Source organism: Nyctereutes procyonoides, unplaced genomic scaffold (assembly GCF_905146905.1).
Source record: "Nyctereutes procyonoides isolate TBG_1078 unplaced genomic scaffold, NYPRO_anot_genome, whole genome shotgun sequence".
Taxonomy (NCBI): domain Eukaryota; kingdom Metazoa; phylum Chordata; class Mammalia; order Carnivora; family Canidae; genus Nyctereutes; species Nyctereutes procyonoides.
The window spans coordinates 14,219,367-14,243,523 of record NW_026575140.1 but is presented as its reverse complement, the minus strand read 5'-3'; the positions used below and the strand labels follow the sequence as shown (position 1 = coordinate 14,243,523).

The 24,157-nt window shown below is 37.1% G+C and overlaps 1 protein-coding gene across 1 annotated transcript in view; it reads right to left on the bottom strand.

Moving 5' to 3' along the window:
- The window catches only part of CNTNAP4 (contactin associated protein family member 4), a 247,457-nt gene extending 227,785 nt beyond the window's left edge, over nt 1–19,672 (bottom strand). Inside the window, 1 exon segment of the mRNA XM_055304701.1 lies at nt 19,357–19,672. Coding sequence (XP_055160676.1) covers nt 19,357–19,660 — 304 coding nt within the window. The 5' untranslated portion in view covers nt 19,661–19,672.
- Nucleotides 19,673–24,157: the final 4,485 nt, after the last annotated feature.

Here is a 24,157-nt window from a genome sequence, read left to right as displayed (position 1 = left end):
GAAGGCAGCAGAGAAAAATGTCTCATAGGGTTCCTAGCTGTGGGTTATCAGAAAAAGATGAGGCATCTGACACAAAGATGAGGGGATAGAATAGCAGACATGATTTTTGGCTTCTAGGTTAGTATCTGATTTATCGGGTCTTACAGTACAAATAATATTAAAGAAATATTTAATAATAATATTAAATATTTAAAGGAGACATTTTGATATCTTCCAAGTGCCAGACAAAATCATAAAGGGCAAGCTTTTGGAGTTCTTGGGTAAAGTGACCTAAAAACAGCATGCTGGAGGATTTACATATAACCATGAATAGAGTGAAAGCTTATCTATCTATTGATCAATAAATGGATTGATCATAAATTTGGAGGCTTCTTTTTGTTTAGTAAATGTTGAAAAATGTAAGATAATAACCAAATACTTCGAAGCCTGAGAATATATATTTCAATTAAGTTGAGGGAAGTTTAAGTGATGGATTACAAGACCTTCCTGTAAACTTCCTATATCATTCTTTAGTAATAAAGATTTAATTTCCATTGTAAATTAACTCATAATATGCACATCTGGAAGAACAGGTCCTTTTTTTAATTTTTTTATTTATGATAGTCACAGAGAGAGAGAGAGAGAGAGAGAGAGAGAGAGGCAGAGACACAGGCTCCATGCATTGGGAGCCCGACGTGGGATTCGATCCTGGGTCGCCAGGATCGCGCCCTGGGCCAAAGGCAGGCGCCAAACCGCTGTGCCACCCAGGGATCCCCAGAACAGGTCCTTTTTTATTTTTTAGAGCTACAACAAAATAAATCAAATATATTATTGTGATTGAATAAAAATAAATATAAATAATCATCATTTAGTATAGCTCATTCAATACCTCAAGTTGTTTGCAATGTAGATAATTTATATTGGCAGGGCACATTCCTCCCTATTAGAATTCTGAATATATGTTTGCTGGTTTTAAGCAATATTTAAATTAAATAATAGTTTATTACCAATGCTGAAATCTAAACGGCCAAGAAGAGTTAGCTAAATAGGATCATCAATTGAAATAGCTTTCTAAAGACCAGTTGCTGGTTTTGTTGGACCTGAAATTTGGATGTTTAAAATATTAAAACACTTTTAAGAGAGAAGTTTCTTTTTTATTTTTAGTAAATCCTCTGAGTTCACTTATACATCAGTAAAGGTTATTTCTTGACAACTTTGTCGAGTAAAAACCTTCCAGGTTTTTCTTCATAGCTGGACATGTCCAGGGGCATATTTTAGAAATGTAGTAGTTGCCACTGGAGGGCCATTCGAAGCCTCAAATGCTTCTTGTCATAGCTTTTTAAATCTCATAGAACACTGGAGAATGGAAGCTCTCCAGAGGGGCAGTTACCTGAGCTCTTCTCAATGCCTGGAATATATCAGATACGGTCAACTATTCAACAGAATTCACCTCTGGCATCTGAATCCTTAGATACAGCAAATGAAATGGGTTCAAAATGACGGAGCATATAAAAAATAGAATAACCTAAATAACCTCTTCCATTTTGAGAGCAGAGTCTATGTATCTTTGCCTGTTTTCTAGCGCACACTTCAACAGCGCAAGCACTGGGTAAATGTTTAATTAAACCGAACATAACTTGAAGAGCACATTAGAAAATTTTAATCAACTTTTGCTCTTCTATTTTATCTGCATCCTCTTTTCACACATTAAGTGATAGATATTTCAACCCAGAATATATTTACCCCAAGGATTTAAAAGAACCAACTATAGGAATTCATTCTTTTCTCATAAGAGGCAAGTATTGAATCTCTACTATCCACGCCAGATGGGTGGGGCAGGGGTAAGGTATCTGAGAGGGGGACAAGAAAACATCATAGTTATCAGTCACAGAGAAGAATACTCCATGAAACCTTCAATTCAGGAGATATTCTTGTTCCTGCCAAAAGTAAAAGACTTCATTAAAATGCAGCCATGTGTGACGCCAGAAAGTATTTTGTATGAGCCTTATCTCAGAAAGATTTTACTCAATATGTCACCATGGCACAGATCTTTGGAAAATACTGCATTATACGTATCATACACAATCTCAAGAAAATTTCAATATGATCCTTTGTAGGCAGGTTGGAGAAGAGAATAGGAAAAAAAAAACAGGAACAAATAAGAAGATACTTAAAATTCCTTAATCCGGAAGAAAGCAGGTACACAGGAATAGCATATTACACTTTCTGGAATATAAACACATTTATAATAAAACAAAATAAAAACCACCAGCTGGAATTGACCCCTTCTTGCTCTGAGTAGCTCTGCTTTCCATCAGTCACGGCATTCCGTCAGCCTTGCATGTTCACATGGAACAAGTCTGTTGCCTGCTTCTTATTGCCACTGTCCCCATGTGGGTTATTCCGGAGCTCTCATTACTTCTTACTTATTTCATCAGTTAAATATCTGCTTTCTATGTTTCCAGATTAGATGCCATTGCCTTGTCCTTCTCTTGTCATTCCCATCCTTCATATTACTAGGAGTTTTAACTTTACCAAATATGAATATAATCAATGTCACACGTGCACAAAATACATATAATATTAAGATGACCCTTAGAGATAAAATGTTTAGGACTTCCCATTAACTGCTTCATGACTATTTCTTTAGTTTTATCTGCTGCCATTCCTCATCCTCAGCCAGCCCTCCTGCACTACTAGTGGTGCCTTCAGATGCTCCAGGCTTTTGTGGGGCTCATTCTCACTAGAATGTGCTTCTCCCCTCTTTTCCTTCCTGGTTCTCCTATTCCCCCTTCAAGAAATAGCTCTCTCTGGCACTCTCCCTATAACCATATATGCCTTGCCTCTAACATTGTGCTATGTTTTCTATAGGATCAGAAAGTGGCAGAGCTGAGCTATAGGCCAGAAGAGCAATAAGCACACGGTCTGTAATGAAAGTGATCACCCTATTAGCATCCCAGGCAATACTGTACATTTTGTCATAAAGAAAAGCAAAACCTAGACATAAGATATGATTTCAACAGCATATGCATCTGGGAGTCAAAACTTCTATTTTCAATTGTTGGCTAGAACTTACTGATTGTGACCATTTTAACATTTCAAAACCATTGATGCTGAAGACATGTGTAATGATAGGTAGCACACTAAATATTTGTTGAGTGAATAAATGAATAAAATGAGCGGTGTAAGATGAAACCCCAAGAGGCCTCAGAAATTACAAGGGTGTGGAATGCTTTAATAGACTGAAGGAACAATCATGCAACCCTGGGAAGAGTAACTGCAGGAAACCAAATACATCCAGGGATTGTAAACATTATTTCACCAAGAATTTTTATAATATATTTAACTAGTATTTCTTTCTTAGGTATAATCCTCTGAATCATCAGTGCCAACTGAAAAATAACCAGGATCCCAAAGCATGCAATTTCAGGGTTCATTTAACACGGAACATATTCACCCAGTGCAATTTGTTGGGATAAATTTCCAAACTATCAACTCAAAGTCAGTAAAAAACACAAAAATTCATCTTATATCAACTCTAGCAGTATTACTGGTCATTTATTGATTTTTAAAGCACATGAGAGGAAGCACATGAGCGGTAAACAACAGTTTACCAAATAAGTCAGAATGGCATTACATCAGGAATCTAGATTGAAGTGCAGTATGTATCACGGTCTGCCTTTTATTTAGTTACTGTAAAGCATGTCTTTCTGTCTTCTCCATTTGGTTTTGGTTCCCTGAATGCAGGGATTTATATCACCACTATCCTGACTAGAACAAGAAACTCACATGGAGCTCTTTCTGAGGCTGAGTGGATGGATGGATAATTTGCTTATCCAACCGCCAAAATCTAGAAACCCCAGGGTAACTCTGATATTTGTTTTTCTGTACATCACTTCAGAAGCCTGTTTAGAAATTAGCAGATTCTTGAAATGGCAACTGGGTAGACAGGCAGGGACTAACTCTGTTTGTATCTCTTGCTATTAGAAGAATGGATAGCTTAAGAAACATCTATTGAATGTAAAGTGCAAAACTGATCACAACTCTTAGTTCAAACACTCCATTAAAAATGTTCCATTTGGTCCTGGGCATCAATTGTGTCTTTTAATTAAAAAAAAAAAAAAGTTCATTCTAGGAAAAGCAATAAATTTCAACTCTAAGTTTAAATATTTGCTTATAGTATTTCATCTGGTTTTTTGCCAAGCATATGAAATATGGGATTAAATACATTTATTTTCAACAATATCCAATTAGTTCCAAGCTATAAAACTATGAAGATATACTTTGTGAGAGACTGCCTTAAGTGCAGAGTCATAGACGTCCACCTAACAAATTTATTGTACAAATTAAGAAGAAATTCATTTTAGACCAATTAATTAATGCCGTACTAAATCACTTTCCCTTAATATTTTTTACCTGTGTAATCAGGAGGATAAGAAGGGAATTAGAAAGCATCTCATTAATGTTGTTATATCAAAGAAAATATCATTAAAATGGGGGTCTCATTGCTTTGCTTGATAGAGCAAATATTTAAAGGTATAGTATACTGCTTATACAAAGTAAGAAGGAAATTTCAAGAGCCTCAGGCATACTATAAATAGAACTGGGCTAGATGAATAGGGGTCAACAGCTGGAGAAAGAGTGAAGCACAAAGTGCCCTTAATGCCTCTGATACTTTTCTTTTTTAGAAATGGGTTGGGATTAATGAGGAGCCCCATTCCAAGACACATCAGGTATTTCACAGAATCCAATCTTCTCTCCGGAAGATTGGCTCAAGTACAGGTGTTGGTTTAGCAATGGAAACAGTTCTCATTCAAAATTGTAAATCTGAAATGTTTTCTTTTTCATTTTGATCTTCATTAAATATAGGTTGCTTTCCCTGATTTTCAGAGGGAATAAACATACTGAGGAATACTAGTCTGTTTCCATGATGTTGAAATTTTTCTCAAAAAGATGGAAGAAATCATAAGGTTTTTAAAAAGAAAGACAAAATTCTTAAGACACCGGAAGGATATCAAATCAGTACCAGGGGTGGGGGGGTGAGGGGTGGGTGAAATGGCAGTTAAGAGGTTCCTTCCATAAATAGTGACTCATGCCTTCTGAAGAAAACACTAGGCTCATGGTTACAACCACAAACCTACGTTCGCAGCAGCCCATCGGAGGCCCACGGCATGGAGCTCCTGAGAGGGACACATGTAGGGATGATTGGTGGTGCTGCTGAGGGCTGCAGAGATGAGACAGTGGTGTGTATAACTGACAGGACCAATTGATGAGTGAGCAGGTTTCCTGCAGGGTGACAGATGCGCTTCTGAGATCTGTCAGATGTGGCAATCTCTACCCACCTCCTCTGATCCATGCTTGAACAAATGATACTGCTAGAAGAGACATAGAACCATCTTTAAGTGTTATAAATCCCTGAGCAGGAAAGGAAAGTATGTAAGACAGCTATTGCTTTAAATTTCTCCTTCCAAAAGAAATTTAGATTTTTGCCAGACAGAGTGGGACAAGACATTGAACACATTGAGATACTGACATTTGTAAATGGCTTAAGATACTGTGATCTTAGAGAATTATAAGACTCTGAAGATCACCATATACTAGTACAAGCAGATACTGGTAGACGGGAGAATTTAAAAATAAATCAATGAACAATCAATTGGTTCAAAATAGAGGAATGTTTAAATAAGAGTGCATCCAATTGATAGATTATTATGAACCATTAAAAAAGATAAATACAAGGACTATTTAGCCACAAGAGAAATGCACTGGAGAGGATGGAAAAACACCCATAAGAAGAAAGACTGGGTGCGAACAGATGCTGTGTTAAGATTGAGTGAAATAATGTATGGCAAACATCTGTTCCAGTTCCCAATACTAGAGGGCATTCTACAAATTCAAAATTAGAGAAATTTTAAATTGAATTTAAGGAAGTTATTAGAATCATGGTTGTTTGTTCATTTTATTTATGGCTTGTTTGTTTGTGGCTAGACATAGAAGGATCACAGGAAGAAAAGGAAGAATCTGTGTGCTGAGATTTGCAAATAGAAAGAGGGAAAAGCACCAGAGAAAATAAACTGCAAAATCAACTTTTGAGAAGAGGACATGGCAAATCACAACACAACTGGAGCTTGGTAACACAGAGGAGAAAGTAATTTGGAGGGGGGATAAAATAATATTTATGATAAAAGCTGTGGGAGTGTGGGCGATAAATAAAGAGGTGATTTTAATAAAGGAAAGTAAATTATCATTCTGTAGATCTCTAAGACTTGCTGGAAGAAGAATTTAGAAAATAATAATGCAGGCAAAGAAAATGACTTGCTTCAAAGTTATAAAACCACTGTGAAATGATAGAAAGGCATTCTTTGGTGTCTCTAAAACGCATTCCTCTAAGGGATATCAGAAATTCTCAGGTGGAGACAGGTGGAGAGCACCAGGTGCAGATAAAAGGAAAGAAACACTGAAGAGATAGGGCGGTGGTAACTAGTGACCATGGCAACCAGGCAGCAGAAGCTAACAGATGAGCACACTGTGCATCATCCTATCAATGGCAGGGAGGAGGGATTCAACTGGAAGATGACTTCACTCACCTGATGTGCTTCAGTCAGTAAAAGCAACATATCTGCTTTTAAGCTTTCAAAAATTCTCCCAAATATCAAAAGAAGACTGAGGAAGTTGAGACAGGGAGAGCACTCATTATGGACTGAATTGTGCCCCCCATCTCAAAATTCATATGCTGTAGACTTAACCTTCAATGTGATTATATTTGGAGACAGGGACTTTAAGAAAGTAATTAAGGTTATATATGATCATAAAGTAGGGCCTTTGTGGGACAGGCCCTCAGAGTGGGATGGGACTGGTATCTTAGAGAAAGAGACAGCAGAGATCTCTCTCTCTCTGCACACAGAGAAAAAGGTCATGCGAGGGGATAGTAAGAAGATGGCCATCTGCAAGCCAGGAAGAAAGTCCTCACAGAAACCAACCCTGCTGGCATTCTGATCTTTGAGCTCCAGCCTCTAGCACAGTGAGAAAATAAATTTCTATTGTTTAAGCCTCCCAGCCTGTGGCATTTGTTATGTCAGCCCTCACAGACTAATACAACACCCAAAGGGAATGGAGAAGAGAATGGGCAGGAAGAGGGGTTTAACAGAGAAAGAAACAACATGGGAAGAATGCCCGGGTCACAAAGTGTTGCAATCTTGCAGAAAGGAGTTGGTTTTTCTTGGTGATTTGAGCTTATTCAGTCCCTTGTAACCTGTGCTTGGAACTGTTGACTCAAATGAGGAATTTAGACTGTGTGGGTAGGTCTCTGGTACCAAGGGGAGTCAATGGACGTTCAGAGGAGGATATTTTACAGTTATTTTTCCAATGATGCTTGACACTTCACTCTGAAGAGTAAGGAAGAGCTTGTTAATAAAATGTAAGTGATAGAATTCTTGGAAGAAAGTTCACATGTCACCTTATAACTTAACATGCCAGAGACAGAACCTTCAGAACAGGCATGTGTGGGTTCTAATACTCAGGGGAGGTGATTTCAAAGGCTCATGGAGAAGATGAGTATATTCCAATTCAAAGAGCAATGGATTTAACATCACTGAAATTGGGTCCAAGCCTTTAGCTCTATTCTTCCTTACTCAGCAGATTTGGAAGTTCCTCCTAAATTTCCAATTCCTAGTTTGTAAAATAATGATAATAATGTCTGCCTCCACCACGTTAGAGTCCACAGAGCCCAAAGTAAAAGGAATATTTGTCAATATGAATTATAACATATGTCAGCATATGCAGAAAGCTATAAACCCTACAATTTGGGCAATGAAAATCACAAAGGTACACATTGAGGAGTAAAAAAACATGACAGGAATCCAAAAAGAGTGATAAAAATTTATAGGAAATTAACAAAAAGAATATGTGTACAATTCAAAGAGGAAAATAAAAGTTTGGAACCCATAAATGCTTAAGAAATAGCTAAAAGCAATGAAGAAAAGTTGTGCCCATTTGTAGGCAAGAGAAGAGTAAGAAAGCTGTGATTATACCCTTTACAAAGTTAACAATGAAAATTTAAGAAACAGAGAATAATTTCATTTTTCTTCTACCCTCTGTAAGGGAAAAAGACTTCAAATGGGAAAATATAAAAAACAAGCCAACATAAAGGAACTGAAGACCAAGATACGTGAAGAAGACAAAGATTTCTTTCCAGAATGTGGAGACAACTTTGCACTATAGCTTTGAAACTGAGGTCATCACCTGGCAGGTGCTGCAGAGATGGAGAGGCGCAAGGAGGGTCTGGACAGGAGCAGATGCGCTTCCGACCTTATACTCATGATGTGTTTTGTGTTTGCCTGTCCACTGAAGGCCCTTAGTGCAAACATGATGGGAGACACTGGCCTATCAAAGTATATCTGCTAGATACACAAAGAGGGTAAGGGAGGGAAAGAGCCAATAAGAGCCAGTTGGCCATGATAGTATGGATTATGACAGTCCAGAATAAAGTACCCAGCCTATCTAAATGAAATATAATAGAGATAAATACAAAATCCAAAAAAAGTTTTTTTTAAAAAAAGCAAAAAATAAGTGGTCCCTTAAACAAAAATAATTTTAATTATTAAAATAACACACACTGCTCCAGTTTAGCCTGATTCTATTCATCTCTTCTCTTTTTGGTGTTTCAACTGAAAAAAATATAGAGAAGCCACCTTTTGGTGTATTCTTTTCACATTTCCTGAATATCTTCTTTTCTCCAGGCACTGTGCCAGGTGTTGCAGACACAGAAATGATTAAAATAATACCTCTGCCTTTCAAAGATTTCACCGTTTTGTAAAGGAGACATATTCTCTAAAAATACAGTTTGAGAGTCTATGATCAGGGCAGGAACAGGCGAACACTCAAGGTGCTACAGAGTATCTGCCAAGACGGTGACAGTTGAGATGGTTTGATCAGTTAAGACTCCATAGAGCAAGGAAGTCAGGCTTGCTTTAGGTAGACGTTTTCCAGGAGGATTTAGAGAGAAGTGATTGATGGCCATCAGGCAAAGGGAACAGCAGATGTAAAGGCCAGATGATAGAGGCCAGAGGACATGAGGAGGAACAGAATTGTGAGGGAGACACCCATGAAGTGATCACCAGATACACAGGAGGAAGATGCTTGCTGTGCTAATAAGGCTGAACTTACTGTTGAAAGCACCTAGCAATGAGATAGAGCTACAAAGGCAGGAGTTACCTTCTTTTTTGATAAAGTCTCACAAATTGATTAAAGATATCAATGCATTATGGCAGGCTTACCTAAAAATACAATAATATGTGTTGTACTTAAAAATCATGCATGATATGGAACGGAAGGACTGGAAGTCACAGGAAGTCGTGAGGGAAGAAGGAGACAGCTGCCACACTGGTCCTACCAGCCAAATCAACCCTGGCAATCCCTAAGATGACAGATGCCACAACCAGATCATCCTCATATCCAGGAGAAGGAAAAAAGGAAAATGATCAAGGCTCAATTTTGCTAACTCAGAAAATCAGAGAACTAAAAGCATCTTCTCTGGAGAATGTTTTCATGATTAATATTACTACATACGTTCTTCTCATGCTAATCAATTCCATAGTGCAATCATCTGTATACACAGAGAGACAGAGAGGGAAAGAAACCATTCCACAGGCAAGCACATAGCAAGGCTTTCAAGAAATGAATGTGGTCATTTACAAGGCCACACCAGTAAATGGCTCAGTTTTATATGTCAAGCATAGCAAATTATTGGGATCATCATTTTATTCTTAGTACCTAAAATTCTACATCAGATTTTTATTGGCCTACTTCTTCCATTTCTCCAATAGATATCTGGCTATGAAATATTTTCCTTCACCGTGTTCTGTTTTGTGATTAGGTCCTACAGGATGCTATGAGTTTAAGAAACCAAGTGTTTGTCTTCAGTGTTTGCTCTTTGCTTTCTTAACTGCTTCCTTTCCCAAATCATCCTCTCTTTTGTTTTAGGAAAGGCTACATATCTTATGATACTTAAAAGATTATGTTATGACATTTTACAGGCGCCTGACGTTTTCTTAACAGGATAATAATACAGGCTCCATGTTAAAGCACAACGCTTCAAATAAGCACAGAAATCATATACACAATGGAACAAAAGAGCCTATCGGAGCAGCTTTATAACCTTGCACAGAATTCCCCCACCACCACTTAAGATAGAATTGTTTTTATTTCAGCAATGTTCTTTTAATTAAATCCTAAACATCTAAAACATGGCAAATGTAAATATGTATTATAAACCCTTAATTATGAGGATTGCTAAGCTTTCATGCAGCTTCCCGCCTTGGAGATAGATTCTTTTTGTTCAAAATCAGCCAAAATTGAGAAATAAAAGTGAATGATGTGAACAATGTTAAACTTTGCTTATAATGCCCTTCTCTTGATACCAGTGTCACTTTACTGCATTGTCTTTGAGAGTTATATTCTTTTTTTTTTTTTGAGAGTTATATTCTAACTTCAATTTATCTAATGGTGTTTAAGCCAAAATCTCTCCAGCCATTTTCTGCCTTTGTTGCCACGTTCAGAAAGACTAGTAACCTGGGACTGGCTAGAAGTTAAGTGTTGAGGGACCCTTAGATCTCCAAGTCATATCCTAAAAAATAAAGCACTCTGGGATCATAAAAGGGCATCTGTTTGGGATGAGTTTAAATTGGATCCAGAAAGACCTCTTGCTATTTTTAGTCCCACATACTGCTTTAAAACCATACCAAAGATTATTCTGGTATGGTAGCAACACGACATAATTCCAATACTACTTGATTAAAAATGTGCCACCCAGAGGCAATGTTTTCCATTTCTCTACCAATATGGACCATTCCCAATTCCCACCAACAGTATCTTCCAACATATGCACAGGAGCACACATGTGCACATGCATGCACCCACACACAATATGACAATTTCATCTCATCAACTCATTTCCCTTATAGACCATTTTCAATTTAGCTCTTTCCTTCTGTTTGGCTATTTGCTGATCAATATATTTTAAAAGGCAAATACTTATCATTATCTTTGAAAACTAAAGATGTCTTGAAGATATGTATCTGTAGATAGATTTTTTTTTTCAAACTTTTAGAGCCCAGAGAGAAATTTAACTTTCTCAAATTTTCCCCAAAATCTCTCTCTTGGGTCTGATAGAGAGAGCAAAGGTCATGTTGGTAGGAAACTGTGGGGCTCTTGGGTGTGAGCAATTCATTTCAGATGTCTATTCAACGTCATCTAGACACCTACCAACTCCAAGGCTTGAGAACAATTCCAAAAAGTTTATCAGTGTCCTTATACAAGGGGTATTTTTTTTAAAAATCTAAAGTTATAACTGCAGAGTAAGTTAATAAGATTATAGGTTATAGTTTGCTTTGAAAGTATACAATATACACAATTATAGGAAGGCAGGTCAATTTATATATTTACATGCTATTTCTAAACTAATATCAACCTATGACCTCAGTTGTAAGTACCATAATTGCCGGGGGGGGGGATGGTTACAAAAACAAATATGTCTTTTATGATTTAGAAGCACATAATCTCTTATTCTAGAGCACTGTCAAGTAATGAGAGGTACTTAATAAAAAAAGTAATTAGAGCTATAGCCAACTGATACATATCACACCATTTTTTCCTTTGTGATTTAAAAACCTTAGAGGTAAATTTCATTACTGCTCTATTAAATACTTCTGGCATTAAAAACTTTTATAGTTACTAATTTTAAACTACTTAAAATGTCAAATGTTTTCAAGCTTCACTCACTTTCCCAATTATTACATTGGAATGACTCATTAACTGTAACATAAACAGACCCACTTTTACCTCCTGTTATGCTATAGCTTTGATTTTATTACCAGAGTACCACTTTTCCATGAACCATGACAAAAATTCATTGGAGGGGAAAAAAAAAACCCTCAAACTAAACACATATTCTTCCTCTTCCAAATACCAATTTCCTCAAAAGAATGGAAGCAATAATGGTAATTTGCAATAGATTTTACATGTACAAAGAATGTACCATTACATAATACTGTACATGGTACATAATAATACGTAGTACCTGAATACCTTAGCAAAAGACATTTTGACAAAAACTTTATCCTTCAGAAATCAGTTGGGAAACAAAAATAACCTTACTTATGCAGTAGCATATCAGATTTGGTCTTTACTAAATGGACCCTGGAGAAATCAGCTTTGTAGAAGGTCTAAATTCATAGACTAAAAAACAAGGAAAGCAGGTTCTAGAATATAAAGTAAAAATTACATATGCATACATTTATATCTGTATACCTAACTGAAGCACACAGACCACTACAGCTTTAGAACTCATTGAAGAAATTTGAGTCTTGAAACCTTAGACATCAAAATTTCCCCAAAAAGCAGTCAAGATAATCCAATGATCAATGACACTTCTGTTATTTAGAAATACAATTACTATAATTTAGAGTTATGGGTAAACTATTATTTCTCAATAAATTTTAAGTCTTTTTTTTAAACCCTAAGAAAACCTTCAAATTACAATATTAATCTCTACGGTAAATAATTTCATTTAAGTTTATTTAGTTAATTGAAGCTTTTTGATGAGTTCATTCTTCCTTTAAGAAGGACTTTCAGAGATAATCACAAAGTCTCCAAAGCTCCATAGCTGTCTGTGTTTAGTTTGGGGCATTTACTTCTCTTTCTGAGATTTTCCTTTTTAAGTGACCTTAACATTTAATATGAAAATTCAAGATCTGTTTTTAAAGATATGTTTGTGGGACACCTGGTGGCTCAGCTGTTGAGGGCTTGCCTTCGGCCCAGGGCATGATCCTGGAGTCCCGGGATCGAGTCCCACATGGGGCTCCTTGCATGGGGCCTGCTTCTCTCTCTGCCCGTGTCTCTGCCTCTCTCTCTCTCTCTCTCTCTCTCTCTCTCATGAATAAATAAAATAAATACATACACACATACATACATAAAATCTTTAAAAAAAAAAAAAAGATCTGTTTGTTAAGGAGTGTATCTAAAAGTTCCTAACTGAATTACCCATCAAAACAATTATCTATATATTTCATGAGAATTCACTCCACCACCAATACAACACAGCTCATTTCACCACATGCATGTAGTTAATTCTTGAAACATGTCATATTTTAAGCAAATATTCTGCAACAGGTCTCCCCTTCTCTATCATACTTGTCTTGAAAAATAACAATGACTCTAGACAAATACTAAGCAGGTTTTTGAAGCCAAAATTTCTGAATCAATAAAAATGAAAAAAAAATTAAGCTAAACAAGAATTGAAATACCAGCCCACTGAAAAAAAATCAGAACAAACCCTGCATTATTTAATATTTCACAGAGATATTCACTACCAATCTGAATACATATATCTGGGATGTACATAACAATGTTGGATAAGCTTTTACTACTCTTTCCACTGTTTTCTGGAGCTGGACCCATCTGTGAACTTTCAATCACTAAGAAGGAAATACAGAGATTTTAAAAGGAGAGTAGAAGACTTAGATAAACTGACCAACCAGCAACCTAACGGTCATGGGATTCATTAGTTGACAATATTAAGGCCCTAATAGTGATTTATCTGAGGTAAAAGCAATTCAAATTCTAAATATGGTATCAAATATCAAATTGAGAAAAATAGATATCTATAAAGCAAGACTTATACTCTATTGTGAAAAAAATTCAGAGCCATGTAACAGCAGTGTCACCGTCCCTTATCATCTCTTCACAGTGGATAGTCATGAGGCTCACTATAGTTCTGTTGACACCCAAAGCAAGTCACATTTCAGTAAGTTCTACAAGACTGTCCTTGGTTGTCTTTGATTTGGAAATTGGTTTTTTGATAAGACAGAAATTTCATTAGAGCTGGGCCACTAAAAACAAAATTATGAAAAATAAAATATTTTAACACATGGCTATTTGCTTTGGGGAAAAAAGTTACAATGGAATTTCAATGAAAATAATTTGTAAAGTGTTATATTCCATCATATTTTTAACTTAAATTAAAAAAAACTACATTAAACAGGGTAGTGTAAATAAAATGAGGTCAATGATCAGTTCTTGGAAATGAAAAGTAAATACAACTCCAAATGGAGAAGACATTTACATAAAAATTAATTATGTTGGCATGAGTAGGTGAAAGGCACCTGCTTAATTATTATGAATTCTCAGTGGGCAGTGCTTAAATGAAAGTCCATTTTTTAATTTACCCTAGAAAGTTCTCCAATTTCAGAATTTGTAGGAAGCTGCTACTGTAAAAGTCATAGGGACAAGAATACTATTTCAATAAGATCATCTCCCTCATACAATCAGTGATTCCAAATGCAAGTTTCTGATTAGTTGCAATGAGATAATTTACACTCATGAAAGTATAAAAAAATAACAACCAAATTTTCATTCAAAATATCTAAGATGCAATTACTTATACAATTACTTATACACTTTATTGAACTTCTTATATTAATGGGATTACTTGAGATTGGAGGTGCCCTTTTAGCACCAAAACTGCTGAAGCATTACAAATGATTACAAATAATTCACACCCACTGAAATAACAAGATTTCTCAACAATAAAGTCTTTAGAAGAAATATATGAGTAAGATAGTAATTTGAAGGTCTCTTCTGTTATATAGTTCCTAGTAATTACTTTCAGTACCACAATTCCCCAAGTATGTATTTCTGTGCTAAATAATTAAGGATAAATTTTATCGGAACACTGTAATCTATATACTATCTATGTCTCACCATTATATTGCATGATATTTAAATCAAAGGTCAATGAACTTTTTCTATAAAAGGCCAGATATAAAGAATATCATGTAAGTCTTCATATAAAGAAAGGGAAATCAATTTTGAGAAAATTTTATTGATAAAATGCAAAATATAATAATAATAATTGAGTACAAATTTTTACCATACAGGTCAACTATTGAGAGGAATGGAAGTCTGAAATTCGAATTTTCTATCATTTTTTGTGCCATGAAGAATTATTTTATTTTTTCAAAACATTTATTTATTTATTTATTTATTTATTTATTTATTTATTTATTTAAACATTTAAAAATATAAAGATTATTCTTAGCACACAGGCTCTACAAAACAAGGCAGTGGGCCCTATTTGGCCAACCTCTGGGCTAAATATTACATTATCTTACAATTGATGTTATGCAATTCTATTAATTTGTTTTCACTGAAGAGGTAAATTAACTCAATCTTGATATAGAGATTGGGTCCCATAAAAGAAATGTTTGTATCTGATACATACAAATTCCAAAATTTTAGAAGACAATAATGTTTATTACTAAGAGTGAGCACTATCTGCCCTGTGAAAGCCAAATTTTTGATCCCCATGCTGTTGGCTATGAGTTATGTTACCTCCAAAGCTGGAGACTGCCCTTATTAGAAATTATCTGAGATGCACACAATCAGAAGTGAGGAGGAGGGGATCCCTGGGTGGCGCAGCGGTTTGGCGCCTGCCTTTGGCCCAGGGCGCGATCCTGGAGACCCGGGATCGAGTCCCACATCGGGCTTCCGGTGCATGGAGCCTGCTTCTCCCTCTGCCTGTGTCTCTGCCTCTCTCTCTCTCTCTGTGACTATCATAAATAAATAAAAATTAAAAAAAAATTTTAGAAGTGAGGAGGATAATCCACCAAACTGAAGAAAACAAATCAGCATCACTGTTAGAAAAGTGCACACTCAGCTTTATGTCCAAAGGCCAGCTATTTATGCATTGTATCATACAATTATATTTCATCAATACTTTACTATTATAGTCTAGTTATTTTTTGCCATGAAAGAAAGAAATTCTTGGGAGAAGGAGAAAAAGTAGGAAGCTTCAGGAAAGGGTTACAAGGTTGAGTTTTAACAATTTGGGCATCTGTCCAGTTGCATTCACATTGCATCCAGAGTCCACAAGAGTGATCATCCACTCAAGCCATCACCTTCATCTATTGCTGATTTTAATATATTCCTTCCATGCTTCTTTCAAGGTAGACCTCAGATAAGCCTTTTTTTTTCAATTAGATAAAAGAAAGAACTTAACTTCTAATTAAGTCATTCATAAGCTATTTGGTGAGCATTAAATATTTTCAAAGTAAGACTCAGTAGGAGGCCACAAAGCTTTTGTCACATAATCTGCAAGAGTACAAGTAACAGCAAGATTCCTACTTGCCTTAGTACATACACCTGCTCCGTTCTTTTGTGGTGAGTCAACCTCTCCCCCCAGAACATCTTAATGTTCAGCAAGAAACTGTAGGTCCATAAGCACAATTATAAAAACAGATATCCCTCTTCTCAATTCACATCTCTTGGTAGCAAGGCAAGTGAAGAAACCAACAAGTCTGTGCAAAGTATCAAGAGTCAAGCCCTTCCAGGAGGACCTGTCTCTAAACTTTTGTGAAAGGAACACCTCAATATAATAACAAATTTGTCTTGACCAGAAAAGAGAAGAAAGACTTGGGGTTGGTTCACTTCTTTTGAAGTGTCAAGTAGGGCACTAGTAGGCAAAGAATGTGGTCCATTCAACGTATTACATCTTTAGACAGGTGAGGAGTAAGCAGAGCCACCAAATAAATGTGAGCACATGCATCTGATGGTTTATAGATTTATATACATATATACATGTGCACATACACATGAACACGCATATGTGTTTGCATAGAATCCTTCCAATGTAAAGTTACTATGTTGATTAATCAGATCAACTAACATTCGAATTAAAGTGAACCCAATTCCTGAGCTACTCCTGGTTTAGAGTGCTGTCCCACAAAAGGTTTCACATTGGCAGGCTTGGGTAGTCTTGGGCTGACTCGGTGGAGAACAGATTTGCTCATGGTGAATCAGCTGTAAATAAAGCAAGAAGGTCTTTGTATTCACCTGGGAGACTAACCTTTAATTTTCTTTACTTATATTCAGTTCTCTCTGACTTTAACGTTGGTATTCAAGATTGATTCATGTTTTAATATGAAGACTTGTCCAGAAGAATTATTGGTGCTATTTTAACACTTCAAAAGCGCTTATGCTGAAAAAAATTTTTAAATTTAAAAAACTGCTTATGCTGGTTGATGGTCACTTGTCCACACACTGAATAGCAGCCTAATTGGTAAACACATACACTTGTTCTTTCAAACAAGATAAAACATATAAAGCACCTTCATAGTAAGTAGACCTTGCTTCCTTCCAAAAAGTAAAAAAAAAAAAAAAAAAAACAAACAAACAAAAAAACCTAAGTATTAAAGAATAAAACAAAAATTAGGAAATGAATTTTTCTCCTTCTCAAATATATATTATTGCAAATCATACAAGTGATACTAACAAGAAATTATTCAATGCAATTTTAATGATATGAGGGCATTTAATTGCATTTTGACACTTTAAGAACTGTCAACTCAATATATATGGTAATCAAGATCTCCAACTTTAATATTTAAATAATACCTAATAATTTAAAATTTTATAAGTTCTTTAAGTTTTTCAAATGTTTAGAAGAGCATTAAACTACATCATAAACAAACCAAAGCTGAGAGAATACAGAGCCAGGGTTGAAATTTTAAGTGTTAGTCAGAGGCCCAGCCAAAGCTAAGCACCCTTGAATGTTCTGCTCTACTCAGGTCTCAGCAGCTCCTCTGCCCTTCACTAAAAAGATATATAACAACAACAACAACAAAAAGCTATTTAATGCCCATCTGCCTTTTATTGGACTTCAAGAAAACATTCAATCAAATACACAGCAATCATATTCATATATTATTAACCCCAATACAGGCAGTGTCTTAGAAAGACATGACTGTGTCTAGGCCAGACTTCAGCTCTGCTTTTCTGAAGGGAATGATGCTTCAAGTGATGTGCTTTACATTGTAAGAGTGACCTCTAGTGCCTTCCTTTTTTGTTGAACTTCTGTAGTTGGACGATGAATTACTTATAGCTTCTCTACAAAACTTTGTGTGCATGGGTGTGTGTGTGTCTGTCTAGTTATTGTCTGTTTGTTGCAACGCTCGTCAAATGCTACTATTACAGCATTCCAAGATTCTGACCAGGTGAAAATATGCAAATGTTCTTGTCTCATGGAATTCTTATACAACCAAATTAAAACTGAAATCTGAAACACAGTGCAGCATCTGAGGGATGTTCTCTTCTTCCAGTGATAGATACACTCTGCTATTAAATGAGCTGCTACTGCATGGGAACCTGAAATCACAGACATGCAGTGTAAATGGACATTTGACTTGTGCCAGAAAGGTTGTTTATCATGTTTTTTCCACATCAGAGTGCTTTAGTGTGCTCAAGGGATGTGCCATAGCAAATGCCTGATTCCTGGCTTATTTGTATCACCTAAACCTGATTATACAGTAACAACATAAATTCCTAAACAGGCCTCACAGCCCTTTCTGGAAAAGCAAATGAGCTTTTCTTTTTAAATCAGAGAGAGAGAGATAAAGAGCTGAATTTGCAGAGCTTATTTATCACTCATCGGGGAGGGGAAAATTCTCCCATTTGGGGACTTTTAAGCCAAATATAACTTTTTAAACTTTTTCTATCTCTAATGAAAAGTGGATGAAGAGAGTTCTGCCAAATTATTTTGGATGATACTTAAATAAGAAATGAGGTCTTAATAAATCTTCCCTGAATCAATTAACTTAGACTATTCAATCACAAATATATAAAGTTAAAAATAACACTTTTAAGAATTAACACTTTGAAAAAAATCACCTGAATGTTTTCCCTGTAAGCAAAATGGAGGAATCAAGTCCCCTCTTTCAAGAGTACTCAAATCTTCTTTAGAGAGTGAGGGCACGATTCTTAATACTGGGGTTCACCTCCACCAGTTTTGCTCCTGAATTCTGCAGTGCATTTCAGTTATTAGCCCGGCATCATTTTAAAGATGCAGCCAGCTACCAGTCTGCCAGGGCAAACTTCAGAAATCTAAGCTAATGCAGCATAATGTAAAGTCTGCCAGTTGTTTTCCTGTTAGACATAATTCCAATAAAATTCAGTAATCCTTAAAAAGGAAGAAATGAAGACATTCACAGGCTATTCCCTGGTTAAGATGCTAATTTAACGTTTTACTAGAACTTGAGCTTTCTCAATGAATATTCAAAGACGAGAGGATAAGTGTCTGCTCATGGACAAAAAAAGAAATGACACTTTGCATATTTTGACCAGACCAGGAGGAAAGACATGTGTAAAGCCAGTCATATTTGCAAGATTTTTAAGTGAGGCTTCATTTATAGCAATATGCTCTGCAGCAATTCCAGTTGCAAATAATAATCATAAAAACAACAGAATTAAAGTTTTGCAGAGAGCCCCCCCACACACACACACACACAACCACCACTGCAAGTTCTAAATCATTTGCTGTATACTTACAGGAATTCCCAGCTATGATCCTGTTCCAATTTTGAGTAGATAACAGAAGTAGCAGCTTGAGGACAGCTCCGGTGATAGACCCCATGTTCACATTTATTAGGCTCCCCCAAAAGATGCTGAGTGGCTCTCCAAGCGCTGTCTGGGTCTTCAGCACCTTTGGGTCTCTCGGTAGCTCTCCCTCCTTCCCTCCTCTCTCTCTCTGTATCACACGCACACACAGACACACACACACTGACACACACACTCTCCGCACACAGCCCTGACTCCTCAGTGACAAGCACCCAGCATCTTTCCTAACAAGCATCCAGAGCGGCCAGGCCACGCCCACTCCTCTCCGCGGCGGTCCCCGACGGTGGCCGCGGTCCCTCCTCCGAATTCACAGCGGCGCTCAGAGCCCACCGCGCGCCGCGCCGCTGATGGAAGCTGCACCTGCAGGCGCGGCCTGCTGCTCCGGGCCTCCTCGGGGCTCCCTCCCCGCCCCGCTATTCTCCAACAGTCCTTAACCCTTTCTCCCCTCTGGAGATGTGGGTGAGGGAAGCGGGGGAGGCGGTGGAGCCTCCCGATTTTCCGGAGGTCTTGCCTTTAGCAGATCCAGTCAACACACTGAGCTAATTCCTGAATATCCGGGAGGGCATCCAGGTAAAACTGCGTTGTTTCAAAACAGAAGCATAAAAGACAGAAATAACTAAGCAGTATTGGTAAATTGTAGCTGAAAGTGCCCTTAGGGAAAATACTTGCTGTTGTTTTTCTCTGTTTATATAAAACTATCCTTTTCAGCTATGGAGCCAGGATTTTATTATGGAAATTCCTCACAAGGAAACAGACATTCCTGTTTGGCAGATATTTAGAATCATCTGGTAATAGTCTGCAAGAAATTAACATTTCTTATTTTAGTGCACCAGGAGGACAAATCCACAAATTGAACGCTTTAGATGGATCTATTTTGATGAATGCATCGTGCTGTGAATAGGCAGCTGCATTCTACAAATTCTTTAATAACAATTCCCAAAAGGCCTGAAATAAAGATTGATGGGATTCTGAAAAAGGGGACCCCCCCACACACACACACATGCACACACACCCCAAACCTAAACAACGTAAAGATGTAATTCAAATGTTCTAAAGGAGAGAGGAATAAAGTTGAGATCAGAACCTCACCGACTACAGAAAAATTACTCTCCTAATGGCTGATGCATGAATACTGCTATTTCTTGAATAGAATATTAAAAAATTTAAATAACAGTTAATATCACATAATAAATCTATCACATGGTATCATTTTAAAGAGGATAAATAATTTCTTTAAAATAAGTGTGAAGATACTTAACTGATAATGTGCTAGACTTCGGAAGAAGAGGAATCCTAGAGTTCTCAAGCATCTCTTGGTGATTACAAATTAGAAGACATAAGCATGTAGCAACACTATCCTTGCTATGGATTAAATGAAATAAGGAGAAAAAAGGACAGATGCATCCTCCTGTATAACCATAAGAGTTAAAGAAATATGTTTGGCTTTCGCCTACAAACAAAGCAGAACAGATATTTTTTCTTTTCCTACTTTACAGATGAGAAAAACAAGAACAGAGAATTTAAATAATTTGTAGAGGTCATAGAGTTAGTTAAGTATCAATGATTGGACTTTGTTTTTCTGACTCCAATTTTACTGCTCTCACCCTGGGAATTACTGCCCCTCGCATCAGAGTCCACCTCCTCTCTGACCTGTCAATGGTGGCTAAAACTTGAGGCCCCAGGGAAAAATCCAGCAGGGGAAAGAAAGGTCATTGTTTGAGTGTGTACTTGTATTCCTGGGCCTACATCCCTGATTTTGTTATTTTCCAATATAATATATTAGGCAAAAGCAGATACAAACTGACCATTTCTGTTAGGTAATTATTAAAGGGGATTAAATTTATTGAACACACACTACTCATTTGTTATCTAATTAAATTATTATAGCAATCTTTGAGGGAACTACCATTATGTCTATATAGTAAAGAGACTGAAACTCAGGGAAGTTAAACAGTCTGCCCAGAGTGCCACAGTGAGTAAGACAGAAGGCTGGACTTGACATTCTGGACTGCAAAGCTCTAAAATCATTACTTTCAATGACTCCACACTGAGGAACAGGCTCTTGGGCTCCCCAGAAGAGAAAAGTTGTCTTCCTATTAAAACTTTATACTTAATTGTTCCCATAAAACAAATTAGAGAATGTATTTTAAAAGGACCAGTACATGTAAGTGAAAAACAACAGAACCTTTCATGCCAATAATAACTTCTTGGCATCACAGCAGCCATTAATGATGGCTTTTCCATATCAGTGTGCTACGGCTATAGAATGAGGTGGAGGCTGGTACTGGAGAGATCACAACATTTCAATCCTCCACAACACCTGCCCCTGTCTGATGACCACACAGAGGAAAGATTGCCCCAACAATATGAAGCAAGGGAGAGAACGTGGACTTTGCAGAGGAGCCTCGATATGAATTCAGCTTTCATTATGGTTCTCATTAAGTGAGTCCATTACTCTGGTCTTTGATTTCTTTCTTTAAAAAAATAAAAGAATAATGACCAGAAGAGCCACTGTGATATAATGTATGATGACCCCCCTATTGAGTACCTAGCACTGAGTGGGCCCTCATTTACTGACTGACCTTAGCTCTCTGCCTCTGACCATTCAGAGCAGTGGTTTGAGCAGGCGATGCAGGAGTCTAGCATCCAGGTTCACTGTCTGCCCCCACTACACCACCAACCAGCACAAGCTCTTGGGCAAGCTACGTGTCGCCTCTGCTTCTGTTTCCTCAGCTGTGCCCCAAGGATAAGTAAAATATCAACCTCAATGCCAAGATAATGCCATAAAGTAAAAGCCCCTAGGAGTTACACAACCAATGTTGTTCTTATAATCACTGTACTCTATAGCTCACGCTGCACAGATGAGAAATCTGATAAGCAAAGGAATTAAAACCTGCCAGAGGGACATGACTCATTAGTGGCAGGAAAGGGTTGGTCACCAAGACCCACTGACCTGTGCTTCTTTTCTCCATCCCCACCAGATGGTGCTTAATGTCAGAAAAAAAAAAAAAAAATGAGTCTGAATGGGAAAAATCAGAAAAGCACAGAGCCCTAATTTTGCACATCACTGTACTGCTGATTCAGACTCCGCGAATCACTTCCCTGTGCATGCATTTGCGGTTATATTTTCCACCAATTAAGATAAACACAACTGCTGGTGCTTAAGGTTTGGCATATGCATATTATGGGCCAGGCCCTGCCTGAGAAAGCATTATAAATCAAATCAAAACGTTAAAATCTGTAAAATAAGGCTTTCAATTTCCTCTTGGTACAACTTGCCAGAGAACTGTGTGTCCCACCACAATGTACAAAGAGGCTCCGGGATTGCATTTAAGATTGGAAAAAGACCTTCAGGCCATAGTGGAACAAAGTCACATCAAAAGACTAGAAAGAGATCAAGATGCCACTCCTTTGTTTCTTTTATTTGCTAACAATTGTTTTATCTGGTGCCTGAATTGCTTAATGGTTTTTATTTTTTTCTGGATTTCAAAGAGGGTCTGGGCTTCCCATTCTGCAATTTTGTTGATGTCACTATTCAAAATAGATTCTTAAAAAAAAAAAAAAAGTTTATTTGAGAGAGAGCACTCATGCACGTGTGGGAGTGCAGGTAGGATCAAAAGGAAAGAGAGAGTTCTAGGCAGACTCCATGCTGAGTGCAGAGCCCAATGTGGGGCTTGATCTCGCAGCCCTAAGATCATCACCTGAGCGGAAACCAAGAATTGGTCACTTAACCAACTGTGCCACGCAGATGGCCCCCAAATAGATTCTTTTAACACTAAAGTGTACTTGAGGTGCAATATTGTGGTTTATAAGAAATCTGTATTTGGTCATTCAAACGACCAAATATAACTTCTATTATATTTGGTCTTCTTCTACAGTTTCTGGCTCACAGATCCTAAAACCCTTGGAATTTCCTGATAAAGGGTAATTAATGTGTCTTTGTTATGTTAATGAAGTGACCTTAGGAATACCCTTAGGTAACAAGGATGCAAACTGATTGCCAGGAGAACCAACCCTGTGATTACAGCATTGGAACTTTCAGTACCTCCCTGCCTCTTCACTGCTGGGGAGGACAAAGAGTTAGAGATTGAGTACTATTGCCAGTGGCCAATGATTTAATTAATAGTGCCCATGTAATTGTGTTCAGAGAGCTTCCAGTTTGGTGAACATGTAGACTGTAGAGATTTAAGGAGAGTGGTATGCCTGGAGAGGACATGGAAGCTCTGTATATCCTTTTCCCTATACCTTGCTCTGCGCACCTCTTCCATCTGGTGTTCTGGAGTTTTATCATTTTATAATATACCAGTAATCCAGTAAATAAAATATTTCTCTGAGTTGTGTGAACTGCTCTAAAAAAATAATGAAACCCAAGGAGAGGGTTGTGGGAACCTCTCATTTACAGCCAGTTGGTCAGAAGTGCAGGTAAAGTTGGGGGAGGGAGGGCAGTCTTATAACTGCATCCTCAACCTGTAAAATCTGATGCTATCCCTGGGTAAATGGTGTCAGAATTGAGTTGAATTTTTGGACACACTTCTGTTATCCTGAGAATTGCTTGTTGTGTGGGGAATTGGGGAATTCCCCCTACACACACACATACACACACACCCTCACGGAGATGTATCTCAGAACAGCTTCTTAGGAGACAACAAAATTTTTGCCAAAAACCCCTTCCCAAATATATTTATATTGAGTATAAACAATGTTTTGTATGCTACAACCAGAACATACAAAA